Here is a 25,533-nt window from a genome sequence, read left to right on the forward strand (position 1 = left end):
GTTTGTAACCACACCCAAGAAAAGTGCCCCAGAAACCTCACCTGAGCTTTGCTTTTGTTATTATACCTCACGTCTATAAACCCAGCAACACATCGTAATTGATTCGATATTGGTTTTGTTTCTTGTCTTTTTCTATCGGCGAATAAAATGGTAAACAAAAGAAAGTTTTCTAGAACACGTATCTGATGTTTGTCTTTCCTCTAACGGGTACGTAATATCCACTTCAATCGATCGATTGCATACCTACCTAGATTTATAAAACAGTCCATTATACTCTAATCATTTAGTACGACTTGTTTTTCTAGAAAGCGCTGTCAATCATGCTTGGGTGTGATGTATTTGAATATGAAATACGGAAATGAATGCAATAAAAACTTTTGGCAGCGACCGTACATAATTATATAAATTTTGCCGTTTGTAGCTTTTTATACTAAGCTATAAAATTCAGTTTTAAAATTCAAGTCTCGTGCCAATCTATAAAAGCCTGTCGCAATGTATAGAAGTACATTCGTTGACGAAGGGCGAAAAAAGAAAGTTTCGAATGTCCATTAGACTCTACGTCACAAACTGACGTGTGCGTTTTTCCGGACGTCGTATACCATCTATTGTATGCTGTCATAACATTAACTTCAACAAAAAGGTGTTTCTATATAATAGAACAATTTACATTTGAAGAGAAGATTTTAACAAATACCGGAAACGGTTTTGGAGACAATAGTATGATGATTTCTTTGACTCTAAATTTTTACGTATTTAATAACTTTTTCTTATCTTATAAATATAACATTTACTATAGTGAATACCGCTATTTCTTGCTGGAATGTGCAGATGCTTTTTGATGGACGAAATAAAAATGTCATTATGACATGGCAGCGTATCTCGAATTTTTATGAAACATTTTTTTTCAATATTTTAAAATAAGGTGTATATTTTTAGATGCTAGAAGAAATTCAAAACTAAATGCAAATAATTATATATTTTTAGAATGTTGAGGTCTAAAAGCCATTACGCCATTTCCCTGAGAATAATAAAGTTTCTCACAAATGGCGATATTTTAAAACAAACAATACATTTAAGCTCGTGTGGAAATTATTATTACCGTGACCTAACAATTGAGCAGTTTTTGAATTACATTCAGCCGAAGCCGTGAGGCAAAAACTGAGCGACCATGAGCGTTGTTTCCGAGTGTTTTTGTGCTGAACCTACCACCACGTCTTAAAGTAATAGTGTTGCAGTTGTAGAAGGGAGATAGCACGATACGCGATGTAGAGCGGCATCTCTTTTCCACATCTGCAATGGTTTTACTTAAAACGCTGGTGGTATACCCTCGGGGCGAGCGGGCCAGCCTCGGTCACTCGTACCAAGGGGCGTATCGATTTGGATGCACGCCTCGCAGTCTCATGTTTAGTTATGAACTTTGCACCCTTTCAGTATTTATAATATAAATCCAATTTAAAAAAGATAAGCTTGTTAGTTTTTAATGAATACATTATTGAGTTTCAGTAATGGGTTTGGTTAGTCCTACGCTACGTGTTAAGGTGTTATACATTTTATTTACAAGAATTATCACAAAGAGTATCTAGAAATTACATCTTGGCTAGTCGCCACTGACTTTATGTAGCGAGTAGTATTAAATCAAGTGCCAAGGCTAAGACTCAGTTATTAATAACTACCTATAAACATATTTTGCCAACCTGAGTACTACGCTGAGTATTTTTGGTGATCTCAATGACTTTAGTAAAAACCTTTTTTTGTACAAAGATATCAATGAAGCTGTCGGCTTGCCACCTGTCTTTCTTGGAAAGTCATTAAAGGGAGAGCTAGGCAATGCGTCAAAGAGCATACAGTAAGACAGGTGATAACGTAAGCCCGGTTCTAGCCAACTAAGGCAAGCCAGCCACATTATGTGCAGATAAAAAGCTATCCACACGACTTTCTAGTGACATTGATGCAATAGCGACGACGACATCCATAAAATTGATATTATTTATATTATTTATTATTATTAATGCACTTAATCATAACCACAAGGCATCAGCAAAGTAATTACGATTTCGAAATAATACGCCGCTTACTTTAAGAAACTAATAAAAAAGTAACCAACCGTTTGGGCATTTCAACGCTGTCTAAACATGGGTTTCCGAGTGGTTTGTAGGTCGCGTAAAAACAAGTTTTACTATTTGCAAAAACCATCGAGAAATCATCCGGACACTGACGTAACTAACTGTACCTTGAACAATGTCCTAAATCATCAGGGAAAGCGGTTACCGATCGTAAAGCGATACTTCTTTTTGCACATTAGCATTATGTGACTTTATTTCCGGATATAAGCTGCCAATTAATATAGATTTAAAAGTCTAGGCCATCTATTCTTATCCCAGCTGAAGTACATGTCGACAAACATATTGTGTGAGTCATATGGGTCACATGTTACAGGAATTATACTGCTAGTGGCTCCGTGTTCAATCTTCTAAGCCGCGTTTTCAATGGGGATTTGAAATAACACATGCTTCTGTTCAAAATGACCTTTTGTCTTTATTCGGCTTTCGCTGAACACAATGGGCGGCCAGTGACACCCACAGTGGAAAGTGCCTACTGTCACAGTTACATTACTCTATGCCTATGACAAGGCGAAAGTCAACTTTTTGTTTGCAGTTTTCTTCAAAAGGCCTTGGGGTCGATATTTACATAGGACTCGGCGCCGCTTAAACCCGAACAAAAGCGGCGTTGATTTTTATCAGCTAGTCTAGTTTGTGTTGGTCGAGTATGTTTGACATCCCGCATCACTGATTGTTACATGTGAGGCTCATATTACATGTAACTAATATTTTTCAAACCTCAATTTGAACTTGTTTTGTTTTGACCTTCAAACGTTCTTTCGCACCGGCTTCAATTGTTCATGCTGACATATTTTATGCAATACGCAAGTGTGAAATTTAATCAAGAAATCTTAATGTGATACGTTGTCAATGTCAATTAATTACATAGTAGATGACGTGTCGAATTTATCGCAATCGTATTTTGCACATGATATTGCTCAATCGTAGAAAAACGGCCTATTGTCTGTCAAAAGTGACTCGTTGTGGGTTGAACAATGCTTATTGCAGATCATTAGAATTGACAAGTATTGTGCGAATACAGGCCGATAGGCATCGCGGTAGACGCAGTTTACCAGCTATTGATACTCAATTGAGGGGCACTGTACTCTGACTGTGCAGGCCAATTCAATAGCTGCAACGAGACATGACATAACTATACATGTTTTATTATATAAAATATCGTCTTATCCAACTTTTGAACATGATAGTTGGTTGAATTAAATGTTTCGCAATTATCAGATTACATAGAATTTTATGTATAGTTCTTTAATTGCTATTCACGAAGGTTGTACGGTAGTTTTGCGAACACATCACGAGTCTCACGATTCGACTATTGTTTTTAATTTTGTTAATTACGTCATAAAAACTTTCGATTTGCCTAAGAATTAAAATCATCGGTTACAGTATCCGCACGCTAAACACCGCTGTTACGTTGGTCATAGTTCAATTAATTCGTCTGTTGTCGCCATTTACGTAATGATTACAGCCAATAAGACTATTTACTATACCGTACGCTGTTCCGTAGGTCATCGACTAGTGTAATGTCCTGACGGTAAACAACTTGTGTTGCATCAGTAATTGCTATTGTTATCATTCGTTAGCATTTCTCACGCTGTACAAATGATATATTAGAATCAATTCCCATCACGAGATAATAAGTATGCTGTCATTGTAACACGGTACTGTCCTATGTATTAGGTCCTACTATCAACTAATGCAATTGTAGAAGAAAGACCCCGCCATAGAGCGTAAAACGATGTCTCGTTTCTAGAAGCATACTGTTATTAACCCCCGACGCAAAAGGTCTGTTTGCCTGTCTGCGGCATCATAGCTTTTGAAAAATTTAGTTTTTTGTATTAATAGTGAATCATGTGTCTTTAGATATGCTCAATAGAAAGCGGTTTGAAATTGGAGAAGAATGTCCGAATATCCGCAAATAAATCTCGGTCTTTGGAATTCTACTACAGATTATTTGTTATTTGAATTACTGTCGTAGATAGAAAAAAAACTTGTTTTAAGATATGGTAATAGGTCCCCGTCGTTTCATTGAATGCATAAAGTTGTGTACAATGTTTGTCCGGATGGCGAGGCGACGATTGGCGCCGGCTCACGCATCAATACTCCCTATTCATGTGCTCTGCAGCCCGCATGCCCTGCCCTTTTAATTACCGATGCCTCTTAAATTACTTATGTCAACACGGCCATTGATACGATCTGTTTTTTAACCAGCAGCTGTCGTTTATAGGGCAGCAACTTTTTATTTAAAGTTTTATGTCTCTATAAAAATCTAAATGTGGGTGATATCAGTTTCAGCAGAGATTAAATAGGTTAGTGTAATCGAAACCAAAGATGTGAATTAGAAAAAGTTGACGTGATAGGTATTTTTTATAATGTTTTTTTCCGGTCGCGTTTCATTTTATAAATAATAGGTGTCATTAGGAATACCCGTATACTCATATTACAATCATAACTGAACCTATGTAGGAGTTTTATTGAGGAGTATACATGTTTACCTAATTATGGGCTAATCTTAGTTAAAGATGTTGAAACTGGGACACACACATAGACTTATCTCTATATTTGCACCATTAATTTATCAACATCTTTATCATGATCTTCGCATCATAGAATAATCTTTAAAAAGTATGTTGGTACCTTTTTTCAGACATCAGTGCTATTTTTTCTCATCAACATAGCCTTTATTCTAAGCCAACAGAGTTTATTTCGGTTAAGCGTTATAACAATAACCATGCTGTCGACCTTACGTTGTAAATGAGGAACAAAGGAATTAAGACTCAAGCTTAACCAGCTATATCTAGATTATGAAGACAAGTACAAAAACTTCCTTAGTCTTTAGTGTCGAGTTAAGTACACCTTAACATGGTTCATGCTCCGCTGCAGGTCACATTCAGTGAGTCTTCTTGCGTCATCATATTCCTCCCGCAATTTTGAACCTTTTGCGACAAAGGATTAGAATCAAAATGGCGTGTATAGAAGGTCTCTTTTGCGAACGAGGTGAGCAACTAGAACATAAAGGAGAGTGTCCTTCAACACCAGTAGTTTCCAGAGGAAGGATATGCTTGGCGAATTTTCATTTCAGTTGACATCCTGACTGTCACCGCGTTCGTATGTTAACACTCCATTTTTCCTTGTGCCAGTTTATATTGAACCATTTTAAATAACATTTTATTAAGTTTAAGTTTTTAATAGTTTACGTAAGCAGTGCTCATAATTTTCGAAGCAAAAAGAAAGAACAAAGCTTTTGCACGTGAGTATCAATTTGGCAAGTCATGGCAAGTGGAATAAAAAGAGCTAATTAAATACTCTTAATAACGAATAACCGATTGTTCTAGAGTTGCGAATTCGCATGAAAAATAAACCTGTTTTAGACGCTTCGTTTCCTAATTTAGATTGTTAAATGATTAACCTTTACGTAATTACAGATTGTGTATTTATCTGGTAGAATTAAGTTAAATGAATACTAAATAAACGGAGGCAATTTAAAAGTTTAAAATTACATTCCGAGGTATCGCGTACCAAAGTTTCTGTGGGTTCTGGGATTGTTACCAATTTGATCCATCCCATACGCAATAAATTTAAATATTGAAATGCCTATGAAATATTTATAACATAATCTACTTATGGAGGAAGGAAAATACGTCGTTAAAATTAATCTCCATGAGTAAAAACACGCACAACTTTCATGAACTGTAAAACATATGAGACGAAATTAAAACGCAGCAGTAATTCATTAAACTATACGTGCTAATTCGCCTGTCATACATTATGCAAGGTCTATATATAAATTACATAATAATCGGAAGCTTACTCATGTGCGAGCAAAGATACTGAATATTAACGACATTATCAATTCAACGACGACGGTTTGATTAACATATTCGATGTTAGATAATTATGTAATATTATCATTCTTTTATATCTTTGAGACTTCTGTGCTTGCACTTTCGCATTACGTAATTAAATTATGATAAATGATGTCCAACTTTATCGAGTCGCGATCTTATTTTGTTAATTACAAAAGTTAATAATTTGAAACACGCATTGTACTTCACTAATCGTAATGATGTAATTATAATGTCTTAATTAAAAATTGTTTTTTTTTTTCAGGTAAGTTTACACAAACGAGAGTTTTTTTTTAATCGTATTTTCAATGGAGTTGTGTAAGTATATTCACATTAACGTAATAGATGAGAAAATTTATTCTTTTTAACGCTTGCTGAGCTCGTTCTCAAATAAACACCAAATTAATTTTGAGTAAATGAAAATTTGGTGTTGAAAATTGCGAACCGTGACGTGAATTTGTCATAACAAAGTAAAATACTCGTACCAAATAACAGTTAAGGAAACTTGAAACTAAACTGAAACAAACACGTCAAATTCTATGTAATTTGTTGTATGTGTGAGTTAGTTAAATAGGTTACAATCCCTACTAATATTATAAATGCGAAAGTAACTCTGTCTGTCTGTATGTCTGTTACGCTTTCACGTCTAAACTGATTTCAATGACATTTGGTACAGAGGTATCGCGTGGAAGAGAAAGAGCGATAAAGAACATAGGATAGTTTTTATCCCGGACTTTGAAGAGTTCTCTGGGAAACGCGATATAACCGACCTTGACGCGGGCGAAGCCGCGGGCGGAAAGCTAGTTATTTATACATAAACTGCACCGCGGTATTTGTAGTCATATTATCCACATGAACATTAATTGTGTGTTAGACTGGACATGTTAATTAGTCACGAATTGATGTCAGCCAGTTGATAAAACTGGCTTCAAATGTTTTATTTTAAAACTAAATTTCTTTCAGGAAATTTTACTACGTTATTCATTAATTATTTATTTTTTACTGTATGTATAAATGCGTGTTTAATTAAATGATGTATGATGTAGTGTCTTAATGTCGAATCTTTGTTTTCTGAGACAGCTCCATATTGGTGTATTAATTTGGTAATTTATTATCAGTATATTAGTTAATTAGCTGATTTTCCAACCATAAATTGTGAGTGACGTGTTGGGTAACAAATAGATTTATGGGAACCAAGTCCTCAATATTTTTTGGCACTTAACAATTTATTCACCATAAAAACAGTAGTTTTCAGTATTTGTTATTATAGCGGCACGAAATACAAAATATACCATCTCTATAGATTTCACAGTCTTGCTCTCACGATTCATGAGATAAATCCTGGTGAAAGACAGACACACAGGAAACCCTCAGCAATAACACTTCGTTTTTACGCTTCTTCTGTTTAAACCTCATTGATCACGGAACCTTCAAAAAATAATTTAAGTATAGTCTGTGCATACGAATTGTAGCATTATCATGCATCTTACAGCAAGAAGCAGCTATTTAAAAGCAAAGATGTTACAGCATTTCTATAATCGTTTGATCTCGTTTTACATTTAATAAATACTCAGAATACATTCTTATCGCTGACATTTCGTTACGTTACACCTACAGCTACGGCAGACGCTACGTTTAATCTCTACATTTAAAGATCGCAATACTTCGAGCTGACATTTCTATTAGAAATTTCTGCTGAGTTAAATATAAACATGGAATGTACTTGGCTTTATACGACTTGTTATTAAAATTATAGTCCTAGGGGAGTTAACGCCACTTCTCAAAGTATTGCTCTAGTAGTTGTGGGAGAGAGATGGCGCTCTATGCCTTATAGCGAGCTATCTTGCTTTCGCAACTCCAACAGTTTTACTTCAAGAGTTGGTAGGCCCGTAGTGGGCGTCTATAGATGGAGTCTAGGATCTCATCACCCACGTGTGAGTAGTAATGATTGTTTGACCATTGCGCGGTCGGCCATATTAAATGATTTGTTGAAACTAGCACAACAATATTGAATGTAATTTCACCAATTATTTTTATGTTACACGTCTAGTTGTTGTGAGTGTTGTGACAGACGTATGAATCTTGTTCATGTTAATTTGTCTGAGTATCTGTCATATTATATTGAGCTTGTTTTTATTAGTTTATTACCCATTCGAAAGCTACATATTGGCCATTATTGAATATTGGTTTTGCCGTTATCTGCCTAAAACAGACTGTGGGCCGAGCTAACTATCGAACAAAGGCAGCAAAATTTAATTAAAAACCAATATTAGAGAATTCAATAACGATCGTAAAAGGATCGAAAGTTAGCAAAGGATATGTTGTAACATGTTACATAACATCAGAGCTTTCCTTTCGCCAATTATAAATATAATTGGAATCAATATAATTTATTACTTGTTTGATAAACAAATTGTAAAAGTCGCGTCTAGTTCGCCCACGTGTAAGGTAAAAACAGGGGTTTTATACATTCGCGGTGAAATCCTGATTCTGCATTCCTCTAACCAGACTTGGAACCAGTTGTATCCCCTTATATATTCATGTCCCCGGGAATAAACATCCTTATAAATTGTAAAAGTTTTAGCTCTCTAAACTCAACCGAACCTGTTTGTACCACATCAGTAATTATAACGTTGTACTGCTCTACATAATGGCCGCTGTTTTAAAGATCTAGTTTTTACAGCCGCAAAAAATCCGAGTTCTAATCGTGATCAATTTTGGCTTGTCATTTAGATGGCTATCCGACATAAATCAAGTCTCATACGTTGTCGAATGAAATACGTATACAGAATAAGATTGCTTAAGAACCTTATAAAAGCTGCAATAAATTTAAAATCACGTATCCTACCTACTATATTATTCAAATCTCTTTGAGTTTTACACAAAACAAAAGGCGTGATCGTTGTCCTATTTAGTTTGAGGTCATATTTCATTTTATATGAAGGTTATTTTCCTATATGGACAGCGAGATTTATGAAAATTGTTGTAAATATGTAGGTTGCTTCTCATGATCAAAGGGTATGTATTGTAATATTTTCTTTGTATTATATCAAAAGTGTTCTCAATACCCACTTCGTAGTTACAATACAATGCACAACAACAAATGCTCGTGATACAGGTTCTAATTAATTTGATTAAGAAGGTTTGTAAAGTAATAACTCTTTAATCCCACCAAAATGGGTAAGAGATATCATTTAATTAATTCTCAAACCTTGTTTTCTATTTCTTACCCCATAATCTTCTTGAACGTGTGCTAAACACGCGACTCGATCCCCGCTAGTAGGCGTCGCCTCTCGTCGCTTCGTTAATTGATCCGACTCGATAATAGAGCCAATGATTAAAAGATTTACAGTAACGCCTTGAATGTACACCTACATGCTGACTATAAACCACTCATTACAGTATAAGGTCTATAACTGTCATTATGTACGTGAAGAGCTGACTTGTGGAAAATTGGGAGGCTTGTTTCAGGCAAAAATGAGCTTTGCAGTCACCAAAATCGCACAATGAAATCACCCGTTTGTCAAAACTCCCAGTAAATCCAGTATAAATATTCAGAGCGATTCCAAAACAAATATGGAGTGGTACAGGACTCAACAGATATAGTCTTAGTATGATGATTTAAGCGAGGAGGATACTAAACAAAGCATGAAATGAAATACAAATAATATAGTGATTCCATTATTTTGAAATGACTCTTCAATCTTTTTATGTGACTGTAAGCCTGGCACCACCCAAAATGCATACAAGAAAAAAAAAGCATTCAATCCCCGTACGAACTTTTTACCAACTTATAGGAACCCAACTACTAAATTTAATAGAACAAATTCGAAAGCCATAATCATAAATTGTTAATTTTATTACCTATTTCTTTAAAGGGTGGAGACTGATTTATCGGCAAACATTACGTATACAGACTCCTTTTTTTGGAACGCAAACTAATAATTTTAGTAGGCGTATTAATATAAGTACCTTGTTATTTAATGGGCAGTGTAACAAAGCTTTTATATCGTTATGAAACTTGGACTAGTTGCTATAAACATGATTTTTAACCACACATGAGTACGCGTGATGAAAAACCATTATTTTGAACGCCTACAGTTTTGTTTTAACTATTTCCTGGTTATCTACTAACATTGGCTTGTATAACTAAATGTATGAACACTTTTCTTTGTTCTGATTTCATGAGGTAGGTTTTGAAAACGTATTTGCTGTTTTTAGATGTTTTTTTGATTTTTTAGGGATTTGATTTCAGTTGCTGCACATAGCAACAATATTTTCCGTTTAAATAACATTCATTCGACGACTGTCAGAAACAATCAAAGTTCTTGTGAAACAAATGAATACTATTCGTGTTACGGTCGTTACGGATTATAATTTTATGGGCATAAAATAAAACCATCATAATAACTAATTAAAAATATCCATAAATTAGCGTAGTTCTAAGAAACCTAGTGATGAATGGGCGCCCGTGACCACAACGCCATTAAAATGTGCGCTCTTCCATTTCAAGGTTGAGAGCATCTTGGAATTTCATGTTCTTAATTTAGCGCCACTGAAGTTTACATGCTCACGTAAACTCGGAACGCAGGTACGAATGGTGCGAAAAGATAAACATTATTTCGTTATTTCATTCATTAAAGCTTAGAAAAACTCTGAAGTACCTGAGGATCTTTGAAAGCGATTGAATAAACATAATAAACAAGTGTTCTTATAGCAAATCAATTCACGTCTGTTTTCCCAAAATTATCGCATTCGTATCCGTTTCCTGCACTTTCTATGTTATTCGCACGTCATTAACTGTGATTTGTTATGTATTTTTGCTAGCAAACTTAGTATACTGTAGTAAAGCGCATATTAAACGTGTTGGCTCAGCTACATAACCAGTAAGTGCGACGTGGTCCAACTACCAACACGTAACGACGCCATTGCGCGGCTGCGGCGTCGCCTGCCTAGATAACAAGTCTGGGAGATATCTCCGCAAGCCGGTTATTAGCATATCTTCACAGCTCCCTTCAACACTTCTCCTTATCACAATCTGACATTTGGTTCCCTTTTTTGTGCGACCCAAATTCAAGCTCTAGTTTGTGACGAAACATATAATTTGGAATCATGACCCTTTCGTATCTAATCTTATTATTTTGATGAATGCATATTCTTACCGTGATTATATAGCACAGCTAATTTATAGTTCCTCTTCCAATTTAGAAGGTGATTCGTTTTATATTTCTCACACATGCTAGTTTTAACTATCTATCGAAGCGAATAAAATAAACACTAAAATCATGATTAACTTTCCCAGGTCTGTTTCAGTAAAGTGATATACAAATCACTGTTAGCTCGGGTTTATTAATGAATGAAATAATCCACATTGACTTTTATTTGCAATAACTTTGAGAATTATGAAGCTATAAATTTCACCCTTTTAATGCCATATCATTTTGTTTTGACGAACTCATATGACGTTTATGAAACTTCGAGTAAACAAAAAGCCTTAGTCTTAATGAAAAAATATTTAAACATCAAAGCAGCCGACAAGGAGTTTCTTTTTCAATTCAAACGTAGTATAATATGTAATATTGAATTAGAATGAGTGAGGCGGCATTTAGAATGCGATCATGTGTGCCCTTTAGCAGTTCATCCATATGGAACGCGTCTCGTCTACGGAATCCATTGTCCACGCGGCCGGTCCCGGCTCCAGCTCGGATGCCGGCCGGGCTATTTATACGACCCAATCAACTCCCACATCGGGAAATTTACCTCTATAACTTTTTGCTTTGATCAGTTTATGTAACAGGTATAATATATCGACTAGTTTAACAACAACTAACCCTAACAACTAAAACATTCATCAACAGATTTCTAACCGTAATCCGTGCGTGTCAATTGCACCCATTACTCAAAACTTTTTGTGAAATACCCCCAAGAACTCAATATCGGTGTGTCAGTTGACAAGACTCTATGAAATAACGTTCTAAGTTTAAGAACATTGAGATTAATAGCAGGTTGTCACGAGAAACATTTCGGCATCGCGAAACAAAGTGCATGGTGCACGCAATAATCGTGATCCATATTTTAAACTGAGTAATGTATGTTCAAGTCATTATGTAAAATAAGGAATGATCCTTGACACTCAGGAAATGGTATTGGAGATCGAATTTGCGTCGATTAACTTTAAGGCTATCGCTTTTTCTGTTGGCAATAAAGCGATAAGGCAATGACTTTTAAGAACAGTTTATTATGTCTGTTTCGCTCAAAGCATTAATAACTGAAACGTCTGCTTGATATGTGAACAAGATTGTCCTAAATTCGGCGTTGCTAACGTGACTCTATTAAGACAGTCATTACGGTATTCGTAGTTCGTGACATGTTGCACTTGTGGTCAATGACTTGTACAAAGGTATTTACCGTTTTCCGCGATGGGACTATATTCCAAACAATTGTTTAGTTAGAAGCTAAAATGGGTGAATGCACATGTTAACAAAAAACTAAATACGTTTGTCACGACTGTCTTCGGTTTTAAAATTGCTTCCCTATTTACATATATTAGCGCTCTCATAATTTATGGTTTCTTTTATGAGTACAAGCGCTTCATTAATTTCATGTCAGCACTAGCTATTTATATGTTTTAATAGCATGACGTCTGCTAAAATGTTGTCTTGATGAATATACATGACTAAGTACAACATTAGTGAATCAACTACTTAATTTACTTATACCCAATATATAGATACTTACCATACTTTAGCACATATACGAGATATTCGTTAACAAGACATTTTGGTTACAAACGACAATTATAAAGGGAAACCAAGTAACAAATCATGTTACCTTACATGGAGACATGCAAACTGTTTCTGTTACTGTTAAACTCGAAAACTAAATATAAATAATCGGCTGGAGGGGAACTTGGTTGTATACCGCTGTTAGAATCGGAACGTTTGCGGTTTTAGCGAGCAAGTAGGCTGACGTATACTCACTTAGCAGCCTTTCTCTTTCGGTACAAAATAGGCAATAGGTATAAGAATTTGTGGTACAGGCTCAGAAAGTGTCGGCGCTTGGTGGCGCCAGCGCTCGCGAGTCAAGGACGACAACAGCCGCGCTCATGTCGTATTGTTCACAGATTTCGCTGAGATTAAACGCACAGCCCGTTCACACAGACAGACGCCTTGTTTATACATCGCGTTGTATTTGTTGACAAAACATCAATACTCAATACTAATTGTACGCGATTCTTACGTGAACGTGAAGCACCTACACTCCAATGCATACACGCCCTGAATAATGATTTGGACAATCATCTCGGCTGCGTGACTCATTCTTAGGATAACAATCGCGGTAGTAAACATTTGGTTTTCCGATTCTGAATCACAGACCACGTGCGAACGGGTCGGAACGGTTTATTATGAATACCTTGCTATCAATTTTATACTAGTTCTATTCAAACTTATGTTTATCCGTCAGCTATTCTCAACGTGCAAACACTGCCGCTCGGTCGCTTGTCTGCTTTCGTTGTTTACATTTCGGATAAATATTATTTAAAATGGTGTCATGGTTTACGTTCTTGGAACTACTTAAGTAGGCGTAAAAGTTGAAGTGCTAACGAGACAGAAATTCATTAGCCAGACTGTAAACAATAGATATCGTTAATGTCTCGCATTAATACACATAATAATATAAATATTATGCATATAAAATGAAATTATCGCAATAATTAACTTTTTTCTTGAGAACTAGACTTATCTAATGCACATATCTATTGTATTCAAATAATAATGCTAACATATTTTATAAAAATAATGTCTCATCGTCAAACAAAGAAGATATAAAAATAAAACAATACACTTACTAGCGAAGTCTACCTTTCTAATAAACGCAGGACATGATGCATTCAAAATGAATTAATAAAAGTTATTCCATGGATATTGTCTAATGAGCCAGTACACTGGAACCCAAACAATAGAAAACGTATTGTCATTATGCAGGAGAATATCACGCTTAATGTTATTCGAGTGTTGCTGAGTACAATGAAACCAATTCGATAGGGCTCTTTGTATTCTAACGAAGGTAGGGCATGCATTAGCGCGTGTAATTGATGCATCACTACGGATAAGTGTGCCTTTGATACCCTTAATAACTATCTCTCGATCAATTTGCAAGAATAATTAAAGCAATCCAATCAGCTAATGTCATGCTCGTGCTTCTAAATTACTAGCCGTTGCCTGTGACTTTTTCTGTGTTATTATGAAGATTTAGAATTTAATTTGGATTATTTTATTGAAATTACGTTAAAAAACATTTGTGACCGACAATCATTTGGAGTAAAAGTACGCTTGAATAAACCTTTGCATTATTTAAAGATGGATCATCTTTACTAAAATTACTATAAAATCTGCGAGTCCCCTGTACTATAAAATTAAATTTAAGCTATCCCATCTTTCAAGTTGCATAAAATTTTAAAGATATGATAGCTTGGAAAAATAGTTAAGGCGTTCATCGCGCTCAAACAACGTTGCCTGTAATTTATATATAAAGATTATCATGACAGAATGTCATATGTTTTTCCGATTCATGACTTGGTGTGGGCGGTGCAACGAACGCACAGCTGGAATATTCGAGGTTATTGTATGTTGTAACTGCTTACCAAACACTATTATATAGGTACAATGAACGTGTAGATGTAGCCTAGATTTTAGACAATAATACAGTTGCTACAAGCAACGTAACACGTTATGTCAAAGCAAAAAGCCAGAATTTTGCGCGTGATGTGATAATTGTTATGAATCATCTGGTTTTTATTAATGAATTTTCCAGTGTATGCTTGGTTAAACAACAAACAGTGATATTTATGACATTTCATTCCACTCAACAAAGGAAGAGCCAAAGGCGTTTTCAATTCGCCATTTTGAAAGGAAGTTGTCATTTGCACAGAATCTAAATTGCCGCTTGAAACGGTCTCGTCACATCGTTGATGCGGCCCTGACTTGGTATAACGTACAAATTGGTACCCACTCGATTAGTCATACATGTTTTGTCTATCAGTGCGTCGTTCACTGCTGAATTGTGACCGCCCATCGTATTACGATGACACGACAGATCGATGTCCGATTGCAGAAACGCAGAAACCATGTCTTACTTTCTAACAAGATCTGTTACTATGTAGCAACAAAGACTTTGATGATATGGATGCTGAATATTAGCACGCTATTAGTTTATACCAGTTATGTCATGGTGAATGAGCAGCAACTCCTTCCTAAAGAAGACGGTTAATTTTGTCAGTTACCTTTTAATACAAAAAATGGTAATTAATATTTTCAGATACTTGGTATCCCTGTATCGGTACCGTCTGATATATTTTGTATACCTAAGTAGTAGTTTACCTATCTGAATAAAAGTCACTCCAAGCTTTTTACAACTTCACCACGGCTGTTATTCTGATCTCGCGTGGGATAGTCGATGATAAAAACATTCAAGTCAACTAGTTATATGATTGCACGCAGAAATCATTATACGGAGCAATCTCAGATCGTGATGTAACGCATGTGGGCGCTGACATTTATAAAATATCAATTTCTAATGCAGCGGACGAAATCGATTGGACTGACTCACTTAATGAGTAATCACCTGTTCCAAACTTGTTGCACGGGTTGTATCAAGCATCCGAGGTGTCGTCTTAAACTGTGTTGGTATAAGTTAGAATACTGCACTATAAACTAACATTGCCATTAAAGATGAGATCTATTTATAAGATACACTTTATTGGCCAGTAACTGGTTACAAAATTAGAGAATTGGTCATGCAGTATGGCTGAGGAGTAATTCTATTTATAAGGGTTGGTTTTCTTCCATTTTGAGCTGAACTCATGTCGCGGAGTCGCTGTGAAATTATCCGGCGCCTGGCCTGTTTTCTTTTATTGTCGTCTCTTTAGTTTCGCAATTTGTTTTTCTTATGACTCACTTACCATGCTTAAAATATCGCTGGGCGAGTTACTTATGGTCTTGTTTATGGCCAATAAACTGCAGACTGCAGAGTTCTTGATCATGTTTAGCCTGCAAGCAATTGATTAAATTACGAAACATAATACGTTTGGTTAACTAAATGTTCAACAGTTTTAATGGGTTTTGTGTATAGTGGTACACCGAGCGTTAAATAAATTAAATGCTCTGTGGTGTATTGACCACACATTAAGCTTTAAACCCACGCACCTATAAAAGGAACCATGTTTGGATAACGTGAGTAGTGAATCATCTAAATCCGTATCAACAAAAAATAGACCAAAAATAAAGCACGTTCTGGAAGAAAAACTGGTAAATTAATCCTTATCTTACCGAGGAATGCGATGTTACGGTACAAAAACTAACCGTTGATGTGACGTGTACAAAAAATCTTTAACATCAGCCGACCATTCCTTTGGTATCAGTATCAATCATCTGTCACTGCCTTGTCTTCTATATTCCATGATCACCGAGGTTAACAAAAAAGTATGAATATTTTTTTCCAATTTCATGGTTTTATCTGCCTCCAATAAGATTAAGTTCAATAAAGATTATCGTTTATTTTAATGAAACCAGCAAAGGTACTTTTGAAGTGTCGTAACCGAATATTAAATCTTTCTTTTATGTGACATAATCCCAAAAACACGGACGGTGGTTGTAGGTCTCGATGATTAATCGGCTTAGCGACAGACATGCTGATATATTATCGAATTTACACAAAATTGAATCAGGTAACTGTTATAAGTGAAGATAAAAAAAACTGTTAAGAGCGAATCGGACATGCAATACTAAGACTTTTAAAAAATATCCTGAAAAAAAGATATTTAGCTTATTTTTATATGTTTTTATATTTACCGTTGGCTACCTTCAATTTCCTGAACGTGCCAAGCGTTGCTTACTGTTTTTTTTATTTGTTGTTATACTTTTAGCTGTATAAAAACATCTTTCGTGAAAGGTAATCTTTGATCTTGCTGTCTCGAATCATGAGATAAATCCTTTTGGCATACGCACAGACAGTTCATCCTTATTAATAATATTGTATACTTTTTACATAATTTCGTATTGTTTGAATCTGACAAATGCGTGACTGGCCGACCATGTAGCAAGGTTGTGACGTATCCCTGCGGTACCATTTTATTCATTGTTCAGATAAAACATTGCTTTTACATAATACAACTATTATGGAAACAGGATTCTCAAATAACAAAACTTTATTTGTATCAATTTACACAACAATGGCGTAATCTTATCAATGTTTTTCTTTCACATTTTTGAGCGTCCGACCATGATTAAGGACTTCGTTTGGGTTCGAAACTAGTCTGCAATCCAGAAAAATCCAATAATGATTTTTGAACTGAAACTTGGGAGAAAAGTTGCAAATGTTCACTTTTATAGTCAACGATAAGAATAAAATCCTTCTAGTCCTCTAGACCAACATCCAAAACCTTGCATTAATTACAATCAACCTAGAGAGATATGAAGCGACTCATAACAAAACTATTTTAATTACACATACATTTAACGATTAAACACACTTGTCTCTCAGTCCTAGTGGATTCAAGAAAACGGTTCGGTCACAAGCAAATGTAATGACGTGACAAGGGTGTTTGCTAAGCTACTGGGTTTTGAAAGGGTGGGATGAAAGATAGGGGCATTTCGAAAACGATTACATGACACACAAGAAATAAAATATGCTTCTATGAATTTGAATGGGAATATAGCTGAGCCCCAGGATTCTTTACAAAAAGGATTAAACCGGATTGAGATATGGTATGCTTTTATTGTAAAAAAAGTTCCTGATTACTTTTTTTGGCTCTACTAAATGGTAGAAGACTTAAACATAAATAAAAAACTTCAACGATCATCAAATGTTAAAATAATTTACCTTCTAAAAAATGGTTTAATAGCATCTGAACAAAATTCTATAAAATTTAGGCAAATTTTTGGCATTCGATAGTAAACAATTTTGGAATATCAGCACGACTTCAGAATCTTATCATTTTTCTTGTTAAACTGATAGTGAAGGATCCGTCCTAGATACTTTAAAGGCACTTTTACCACCGCCTTAAACTTATTATTTATGGAGTTCGGTTACTGTGACCACGATCTGTTTTCTTGGAACACGGCAGCGGGTTGTTTAGCTCATGTTTTCTGTGTGGTCTTGTAGCGCCGGCTTGTCGTCTGTCCCCGTATAAGGACAGGCAGGCCCGCGGGGAGGTGAAAGGTTACCTGGCACTGTGTTACCATTCTCACGCTTAGTTTACTAGAAGGAAAATTCCATTGACGCGTGTTTCACTTTTTCACTTGCAAAGTACTAGTACTCGGTCTATGTACATAAATGTAAAATGAAAAGATTAGCATTCACGACATCCAGTTTTAATTACCAAGGGCTTTCGTTTACATGGATATGTCCCTGCAGTGTATTTCGACTTTAAGAGTGATAAGCTGATTAAATAGCTACGGTTTTTATCGGACTTCGATAAAATCTGAAAAATAATATATGATTTCCAAGAGAAAGTTAATGGACAGATGACTGTTTATTAAAATGACAAGTATTGAAAAAGTGGTTCTGACAAAAAATGTAGGAAATTCACTTCTTAAGTTATCATACAAGCATTCGATGGCTTTTTGTGCGAATGTTTATACGGTTCCGTTACAAACTTTCAATGTGACTACATACTTGTATCGGCCGTATCGCAATAACTTAATTACTGAATGACTGCAATAGCCGCCGTCCGCCCGTCAAGCAATAAGAAGCAGTGGCCTCTACCACGAAGCCGAAGATATCATCGCAAAACGTCGATGTGCCTGAAAGTGGACAAGACTTTCAGAACCATTTGATCAGCATTACAGTTTCGTGGTAAACGCCAGACGACCTCCATCCGCCGCTCATGGCCAATTTAGCCGGCGATCTCACGGGCATTTTTCATTGTCTCTCTGATGTTGCAAAAAGTGACTGCAAAATCTCAATTGGCAATTGTGAAAATGCCATTAGACTTAATTCACCGATACGGGTAAAATTAATTAACTAGTTAAGTATCGCTACAGCAAAGTGCAAGATTTCTCACGGTTGTTGGATTATTAAAATGATTACGTTCCTTTGTTTTGATTTGAATGCTTTAATTAAGTTTTTCCTAAAACTACTTACGTCAACAACTACTTTATTTTTGTTGGGTTTATAAAAGCAGATGTAATTTATTAAAGCAAATATAAGCCTTGCTTCCGCTGGATTAAAATGAGGGGATTAAATCTCGTAGGTACGGCTGTGAATTAATCCCTTTTGAAAAATGACATCTCTTATTCAGAGAGTCGGTAAGACAACGTATCAGACGAGCAAACCCGACATCCGCGACACGAATAGCAGCTAACGCATAAAATGTAAACACGGTTAATACAACATTACACGATTTTTCGCGGTGATACGCCTCATTGCTAAATATAACAAGCACGGTCTCGATAATCCAAGAAGCGGGGAAAAGACTTTTTGGCACTGCGCCGCTATTTCAGAGTTGAATCAAAACAACGCCCAAGTCAAAATGCTTTCTCCGGCACGTTCCAAGAAATTAGGAAACTACTAACACATTCCATTTAATTACTTCGTAAACTGTTCATTCTATTGAACTTTATAACGTGAGATTTGGCTTCTGGTTAATTTCAGGCATTCTTAATGTTTCATTAATTTGACTGTGAAGAATGTGTGTTGTCACCCACAATCGAATAATTCTTCGGGATTTTTGTGTGTAGGAAAAATAAATTAGACAAAAATCCATTTAAACATTCAACAAACATTACCAAGATTCCGTTTGCCTATAAATTGCTAGAATGAAGTAATGCACCACGTCCGCCCACTGCTGGCGTCTGTCTCAAACATGCAATGCAGACATACGTACTGTATGTTCACGAATTCTTTTCACTTCTAACTTTAGTGACTCGCCTTTATGAACAATGTTGAACTATCAATTTGTCTACGTCGTAAAGGCGAGACGATATTGTACCCACGTGACTGTGTAATTGAAATGGCTGCACTAACCATACGACACCCACAGACATTGTGTACCGAAGAATGATACTTAACTATAGGCCTCAAATTGAATTTATGTATTATTCAATATTCAGTTACGTTTCCGTAACCAGTTGTACGTTTTACGAATGACTCAACTTTATGCTTATAATTTACAAAGAGAATTATGAATCAAAACTCAATAGTCTAGTGCTGCCAGTTTGAATTAATATTGTTCAGTTCAGAAAACAATTGACTGGCTATTCGCAGTCGCTTCTCAAGCGATGTATCACGGATGAGTCAATGGTTACTTGCGTCAGTATTAGCCTCACACGGGAGTTCACAGCCTTGCTTACATTATAATGCATGACGATTAATGACCCCGTTACTTGATCACATCTGATTAATTAATCAAAAGGAAACATCAATTAAGCTGATGTGATACTTAGAAACCGATTGCAAAGCAAAGCGGCGTATTACGCAGTTTTCCTTATAGCTTGGATGCACACCAAGATTCCCTAGAAGGCATGTTGTCCAGCCAGCTCGCCCACCCACGCCCCTCCACTCGAGAAACAACCTTTACCACTACATTTTAGTATTCCAATACCTCGTTCGTGACGGCCTAATGTGGCGCCATGGGGTGTATTGTTTTATAGTTATTAGAATAAGGCGTCCGCTATAAACATTTAATTGTCAAATACAGTTACTTTGACATCGGTTTCTATTTTGGTCTTTGTAATTCCATAAATTCTATTTATAACAATTCGCTCAGTGTCAATATTGTCTGTCTGCAGTGTCTTAAATAAGCAATCAAGGCACAATCAAGTCATAACTTGTTTAATTACTGCTAAGTTTACGAGACAAGCTTAAGGACTAAATTAATTAATTCTTGCCTAATGATCTTTATCTCGTTTCACAGTTTTACCTTATTGATCGTTTACGCGCTTAGCCGATCAATATAGTAAAGGTCAAAAGTATTTTAGGCTGACCTTTAGACAAGCCTATTTCTTAATTTATGTTCCAACGAAATCTAGATTAAGCGCTTGGGTATAAATTAGTAAAACGTAATGTAACCATGTTTACAGATTGTTACTTTCTAAGTTAAGATACTTGTACACTGATTTTGTCCATACTTTGGCTAAAACACTATTCCCAAACACAAAAATTTTGAACCTTAACTTCGTCACGATTAAAGTAATGTGCAAATAATGACTAGAAAGAAAACTATACATAGTAAAATTTTAGCATGTTCCAAAATATATCGAATAGAGTCATCAGAGATGCATTCATTCCATCACTAATGCCATAATTTTGTGTTTTCCAGGGCCACCGCCACGGCTGGGGCTGAAGGCGGCGAGCCCCGGGGTGGCAGGCACCGACGAGGACTGCAACAGCAACACCAGCCTCACCGGGAGCCAGCACTCGACGCACGATGACATCGATGCGCACTGCGACAACTCTGGGTACCTCTGGTTCCTCGACTATAAGTAAGTAAACATTAGAAGCTAGACAGCTTGCTAATATAGGAGTAACTTTGATGGAACAAGAAGAGAAGAATGTAACAAGGTTTTAACGCAATTTTGCTGACCCCACAAAAAACTAGTCAAGAATCCATTTCCCGATATGAATTAGAATTTTTGACACCAATCTTGAGCGTAATTTAACCATTATTATATCCATTATAAAACTACTAGATCTTGTTATTCTGTCCCATGTTATTCAGGATCCTAATAATCATAACACTTATCAAGTTACAAGTGTTTTCTGAGAAATTAAACTGTTTTTCTGATGAAGTGTCGTCCACTACATGTCCATATCATAGCCAATATAATCGGATATAAAATTTAGAGCTATATTTAATTTTCTAACGTCTCCACGTGATTGTGGAGGATTTATGTGTGAGAAATCTTTGCGGTTGATACTTAATAATCACTAGCTCTTCAATTGACATACATGCGAGTTTATTAACGACTTTTAATATTAACTTGAAATAAGATAGTAAGTACCTAGAAATATAATAGTAGAGTATATGCCAAAGTGCGGTGATGATGACGCACCTGAATATACTGGAAATAATGTTAGTCACTTCGAAATCAATTTAACACGTTTAACTATTAGTAATTATAAGTTATTATTGGGCAATAATAAGAGCATTGTTAATGATTGTTTTAAATTATTTGACCCCATAGAATTAATGTATCTACTATGACAAATATGTAGGACAAGTACTACACAGGAAAAAAAATCATAGATAGATGGCAAGAGAAGGTCAGGATTATGTAAGGATTATATTGGTCAGCCGTTATTATCCTTCTGCTAATTGACAATGCCTTCTTACCCTTTTTCTCTTAAGCACCTTGAATATCTCATTGGTTTTTATTAGCTGGTATACTAATTGATATATTTTCTACTTCCAGCCCAATTTTTCGAGACGGTTCCTGCCACCACACCTCAGTGCTGTCATCCGTGTCGGCCTCTTACAAAGGCATAAGCGACCTAACATCACGATTCGAATTCACGTCCCGCTACAACGACATCGCGAGAGACCTCGACGCGAACCTTGCCGAGGCCGACATGGAGAGTTTTAGGACTGAAGACATCCACGCACTGTTGATGACCGCCAACTTGCCTCACGACACCATCATTGACGACAGGACGCATGATGTGAGTAACATATATACCTTGATCCCTCGTTAAACAACCTGGTTAACGATAGCAAGGGTCATCGTCTAAAGCCCAGGGCATGATGAATAGTTACGTATATCTAAGCGCTAAAGCCAACAACTCCGTTCTATGTATTTACTTCAACAGTCAGACGCGTCGCTTGTCAAAATAGAATGTCTTTCCGATACATTTTTCTACGTATTCTTATGCTATGTAATATTGTCTAAGCCTTCTAAAATGGTCACTGCTTTGCACAGACGAGTCTTTTTACATGCCATTTCTCTGACCCTGTACTCTATACTCAGCATCAAGCTTCAAATAAATGGGTCCTGCTTTAAAATTCACTCGCAACAGGTGTAGATGTTTTGAGACAAGCCATGTTCTCATTAACATAATGTAGGACAATTTGTGACATTGGTAGGTACAACCATGGTGTACCTAATTAATATTCCCGCCGTATCTCTTCTGTTTATCCATTATGACAAGTTGACGACAAGGACGTATACGCAACTGCACTATGATGTTAGGTAACGCTAGAATAAAATAATTATTTTCATTGTTTTTGAACAAATGCCTTTTCTTAAGAAATTTTGATAACGAGCATTGATGATGACTATGAGGCATGAAATTAAAGATAAAATCAATTATTTACCTGTTTCCAAATTCAGAACGACCTTGCAACGTCGGTTATTTTACCGGGTATTTCATACGTAATTATTAAAAATATTGTTGTATCGTATTCGCGTTGTCCTTAATGAAAAAGATAATAATATGTTAAGGCAAGCAAGGATACTATTATTTATTTACGTTCTGCATATATTTTTGACATTGAAACAGGATTGATTAAGAGAGAACAAAAACATGATAATGTATTTATCAAGAGTAAAGAAGTTAATAAATGTATACGTTCAACAAAAAACGCAATATATATTTTGAGATAATAATGTCATTTTTGTTTCGGAAACATTTATCATTTTTATGACACCAAGGTATGCATAACGGATGTAAATAATTAGTGTCTTACTTCTCTCACGCTGTAAAAAATTGAAATGGAATAAAGCTACTTTTAAAAAGTTGAGTGAGAGAATATTGATAAAATCTATGTTGAGGTAATTAATTGATCGAACGTCTGCCAGCGAAACCAAAATGGATTATTAGGATGGAAGTTATTGTCAAAGTTGGTGTAGATAATTAATTTAAATTGTCGCTTTTGATTAATTAATTATTTAACAACGTTAAATAACGTCAATGTGTTAGATTTCAATAGGTATTTCTAATTTAAATTTATATTACATTATGATGATACAAAAAACATATTAAAGATCTACGCTGCATTTAGAAATATCATGAAACATTAATTGATACTAAAAAACTCCCAATAGAGTTTGGAAGAAGCGTTATTGTTCACCCACTGTCATAAAATCCATAATGAAAAAGTTTGGTCCATAGAGGTCACTCCTTAAATTAAACTGCCATCGCTTATGTTCTAGAAACATTTATTCATTTATATTATTAAGACGTGTTACGTAATTGTACAGATCAAGGATTTTATGAAGCAGTAAACATAATCTTATATCGCGAACATTAAACGAAAATCGTCTCGATTTTGTACCTACGGAGGTTTTGAAGGCAGCTGTGAATTCATTACATTCTGTTGCAATCATAAAGTCATAAAAGGACAAGTCTGAGAGGCGAACATAAAGTATAAAATGTATTTTTATTTTTGTGTCATGTTCATATTTACATTATTAATTAAATATTACTCTGTTATCATTTGCTTCAGTTACCACAGGTGTATTGCTGACATTTGTCTGCCTTACACCTAAATAACGTAAATTGGAGCAATGTACCCATATAATGTACAGCAAAAATAAACAAGTGAAATATTATTACAATAATAAGCAAGTACGCTTTGTCCTTTATTTAACCTACGCTAGTAAATTTTAATATCCGACTTATGACCGATCCAATTACATGCTAATACTCAAAGGTAAATCTGCTAAATAATGTTTTGGCTAATTTAACGATTAATTTTTGTACCTGTAAATAATTTCCACTTTTATCACCTTCAAATTGATTCCTTATTAAACTGACTATTTTTAAATAATAAACTTCAGAGGCAGTAGTAGAAAAGAGAGAACATGCTCGACATTTAGGTTAGCCCTATACCCAAGGGAAGGTTTAAGTGGTCAGAAAATATGGAACAATTGCGGCAAAGAAAAAAATACTACGCGGGTGAAACCGCGGGAAACAACTAGTTGTTCGTTAGTCTCGCTAAAACTCGGGAACAACCAAACCGATTTGGCTTATTTTAGTCTTAAAATATTTGTGTAAATTCAAGGAAGGTTTAAACGGTAGTAAAATATGAGAACATAGCGAAAAAGATACTGTATATCAACTGTTAGGTGGTACCTACGTAGTTCGCCGGGATAGCTAATGTCTTATAAATATACGATAGTAAGTGAAATATGACCGTGTCTACATGGGCAATAAACTTTATGTACCCCTTTTGCCCGGCATCCTAACATATTAATAGGTGGTCTAAATCCGTCTGCAAAATACCCAGATTGCACTAGAGATCGATTTGCTAAGCAATGGGTAAATGAGGCTATCTTACTCCTCGCTTTCATATTTGTTGACGCTGACTTATAATCAAACTTTAATTTATTATATCTACACAGTAGGTACCGATTTATTGTTTTATGATGACCAAAATTAATATCTTATGGAGGTTTTGGTGATGGTATTGAAAGGAGATTCTGTGTAAAAAAATATTGCCTGTTTTTATCCGAATATCTTTAGTTTTCTCCTATCATACTAACTAGAGCACCACCATTCTTCGTTATTATGGTTAGGCCTTGGTGTTGGGTTGTACCTACATTGATCTATATTTTATTTATAATTATGTATTT

At 35.5% G+C, this 25,533-nt stretch overlaps 1 protein-coding gene across 11 annotated transcripts in view; it reads left to right on the forward strand.

The window, feature by feature from the left end:
* The window catches only part of LOC113496438, a 63,803-nt gene that overhangs the window by 23,850 nt on the left and 14,420 nt on the right, over positions 1-25,533 (forward strand). For all 11 annotated transcript variants that reach the window (XM_026875653.1, XM_026875654.1, XM_026875656.1 and 8 more), the window contains 2 exons: positions 21,282-21,444; positions 22,375-22,621. In XM_026875653.1, coding sequence (XP_026731454.1) covers positions 21,282-21,444; positions 22,375-22,621 — 410 coding nt within the window. The remainder of the gene's footprint in view (positions 1-21,281; positions 21,445-22,374; positions 22,622-25,533) is intronic.

The sequence above is a fragment of the Trichoplusia ni genome, chromosome 8 (genome assembly GCF_003590095.1).
Source record: "Trichoplusia ni isolate ovarian cell line Hi5 chromosome 8, tn1, whole genome shotgun sequence".
NCBI classification, from domain to species: domain Eukaryota; kingdom Metazoa; phylum Arthropoda; class Insecta; order Lepidoptera; family Noctuidae; genus Trichoplusia; species Trichoplusia ni.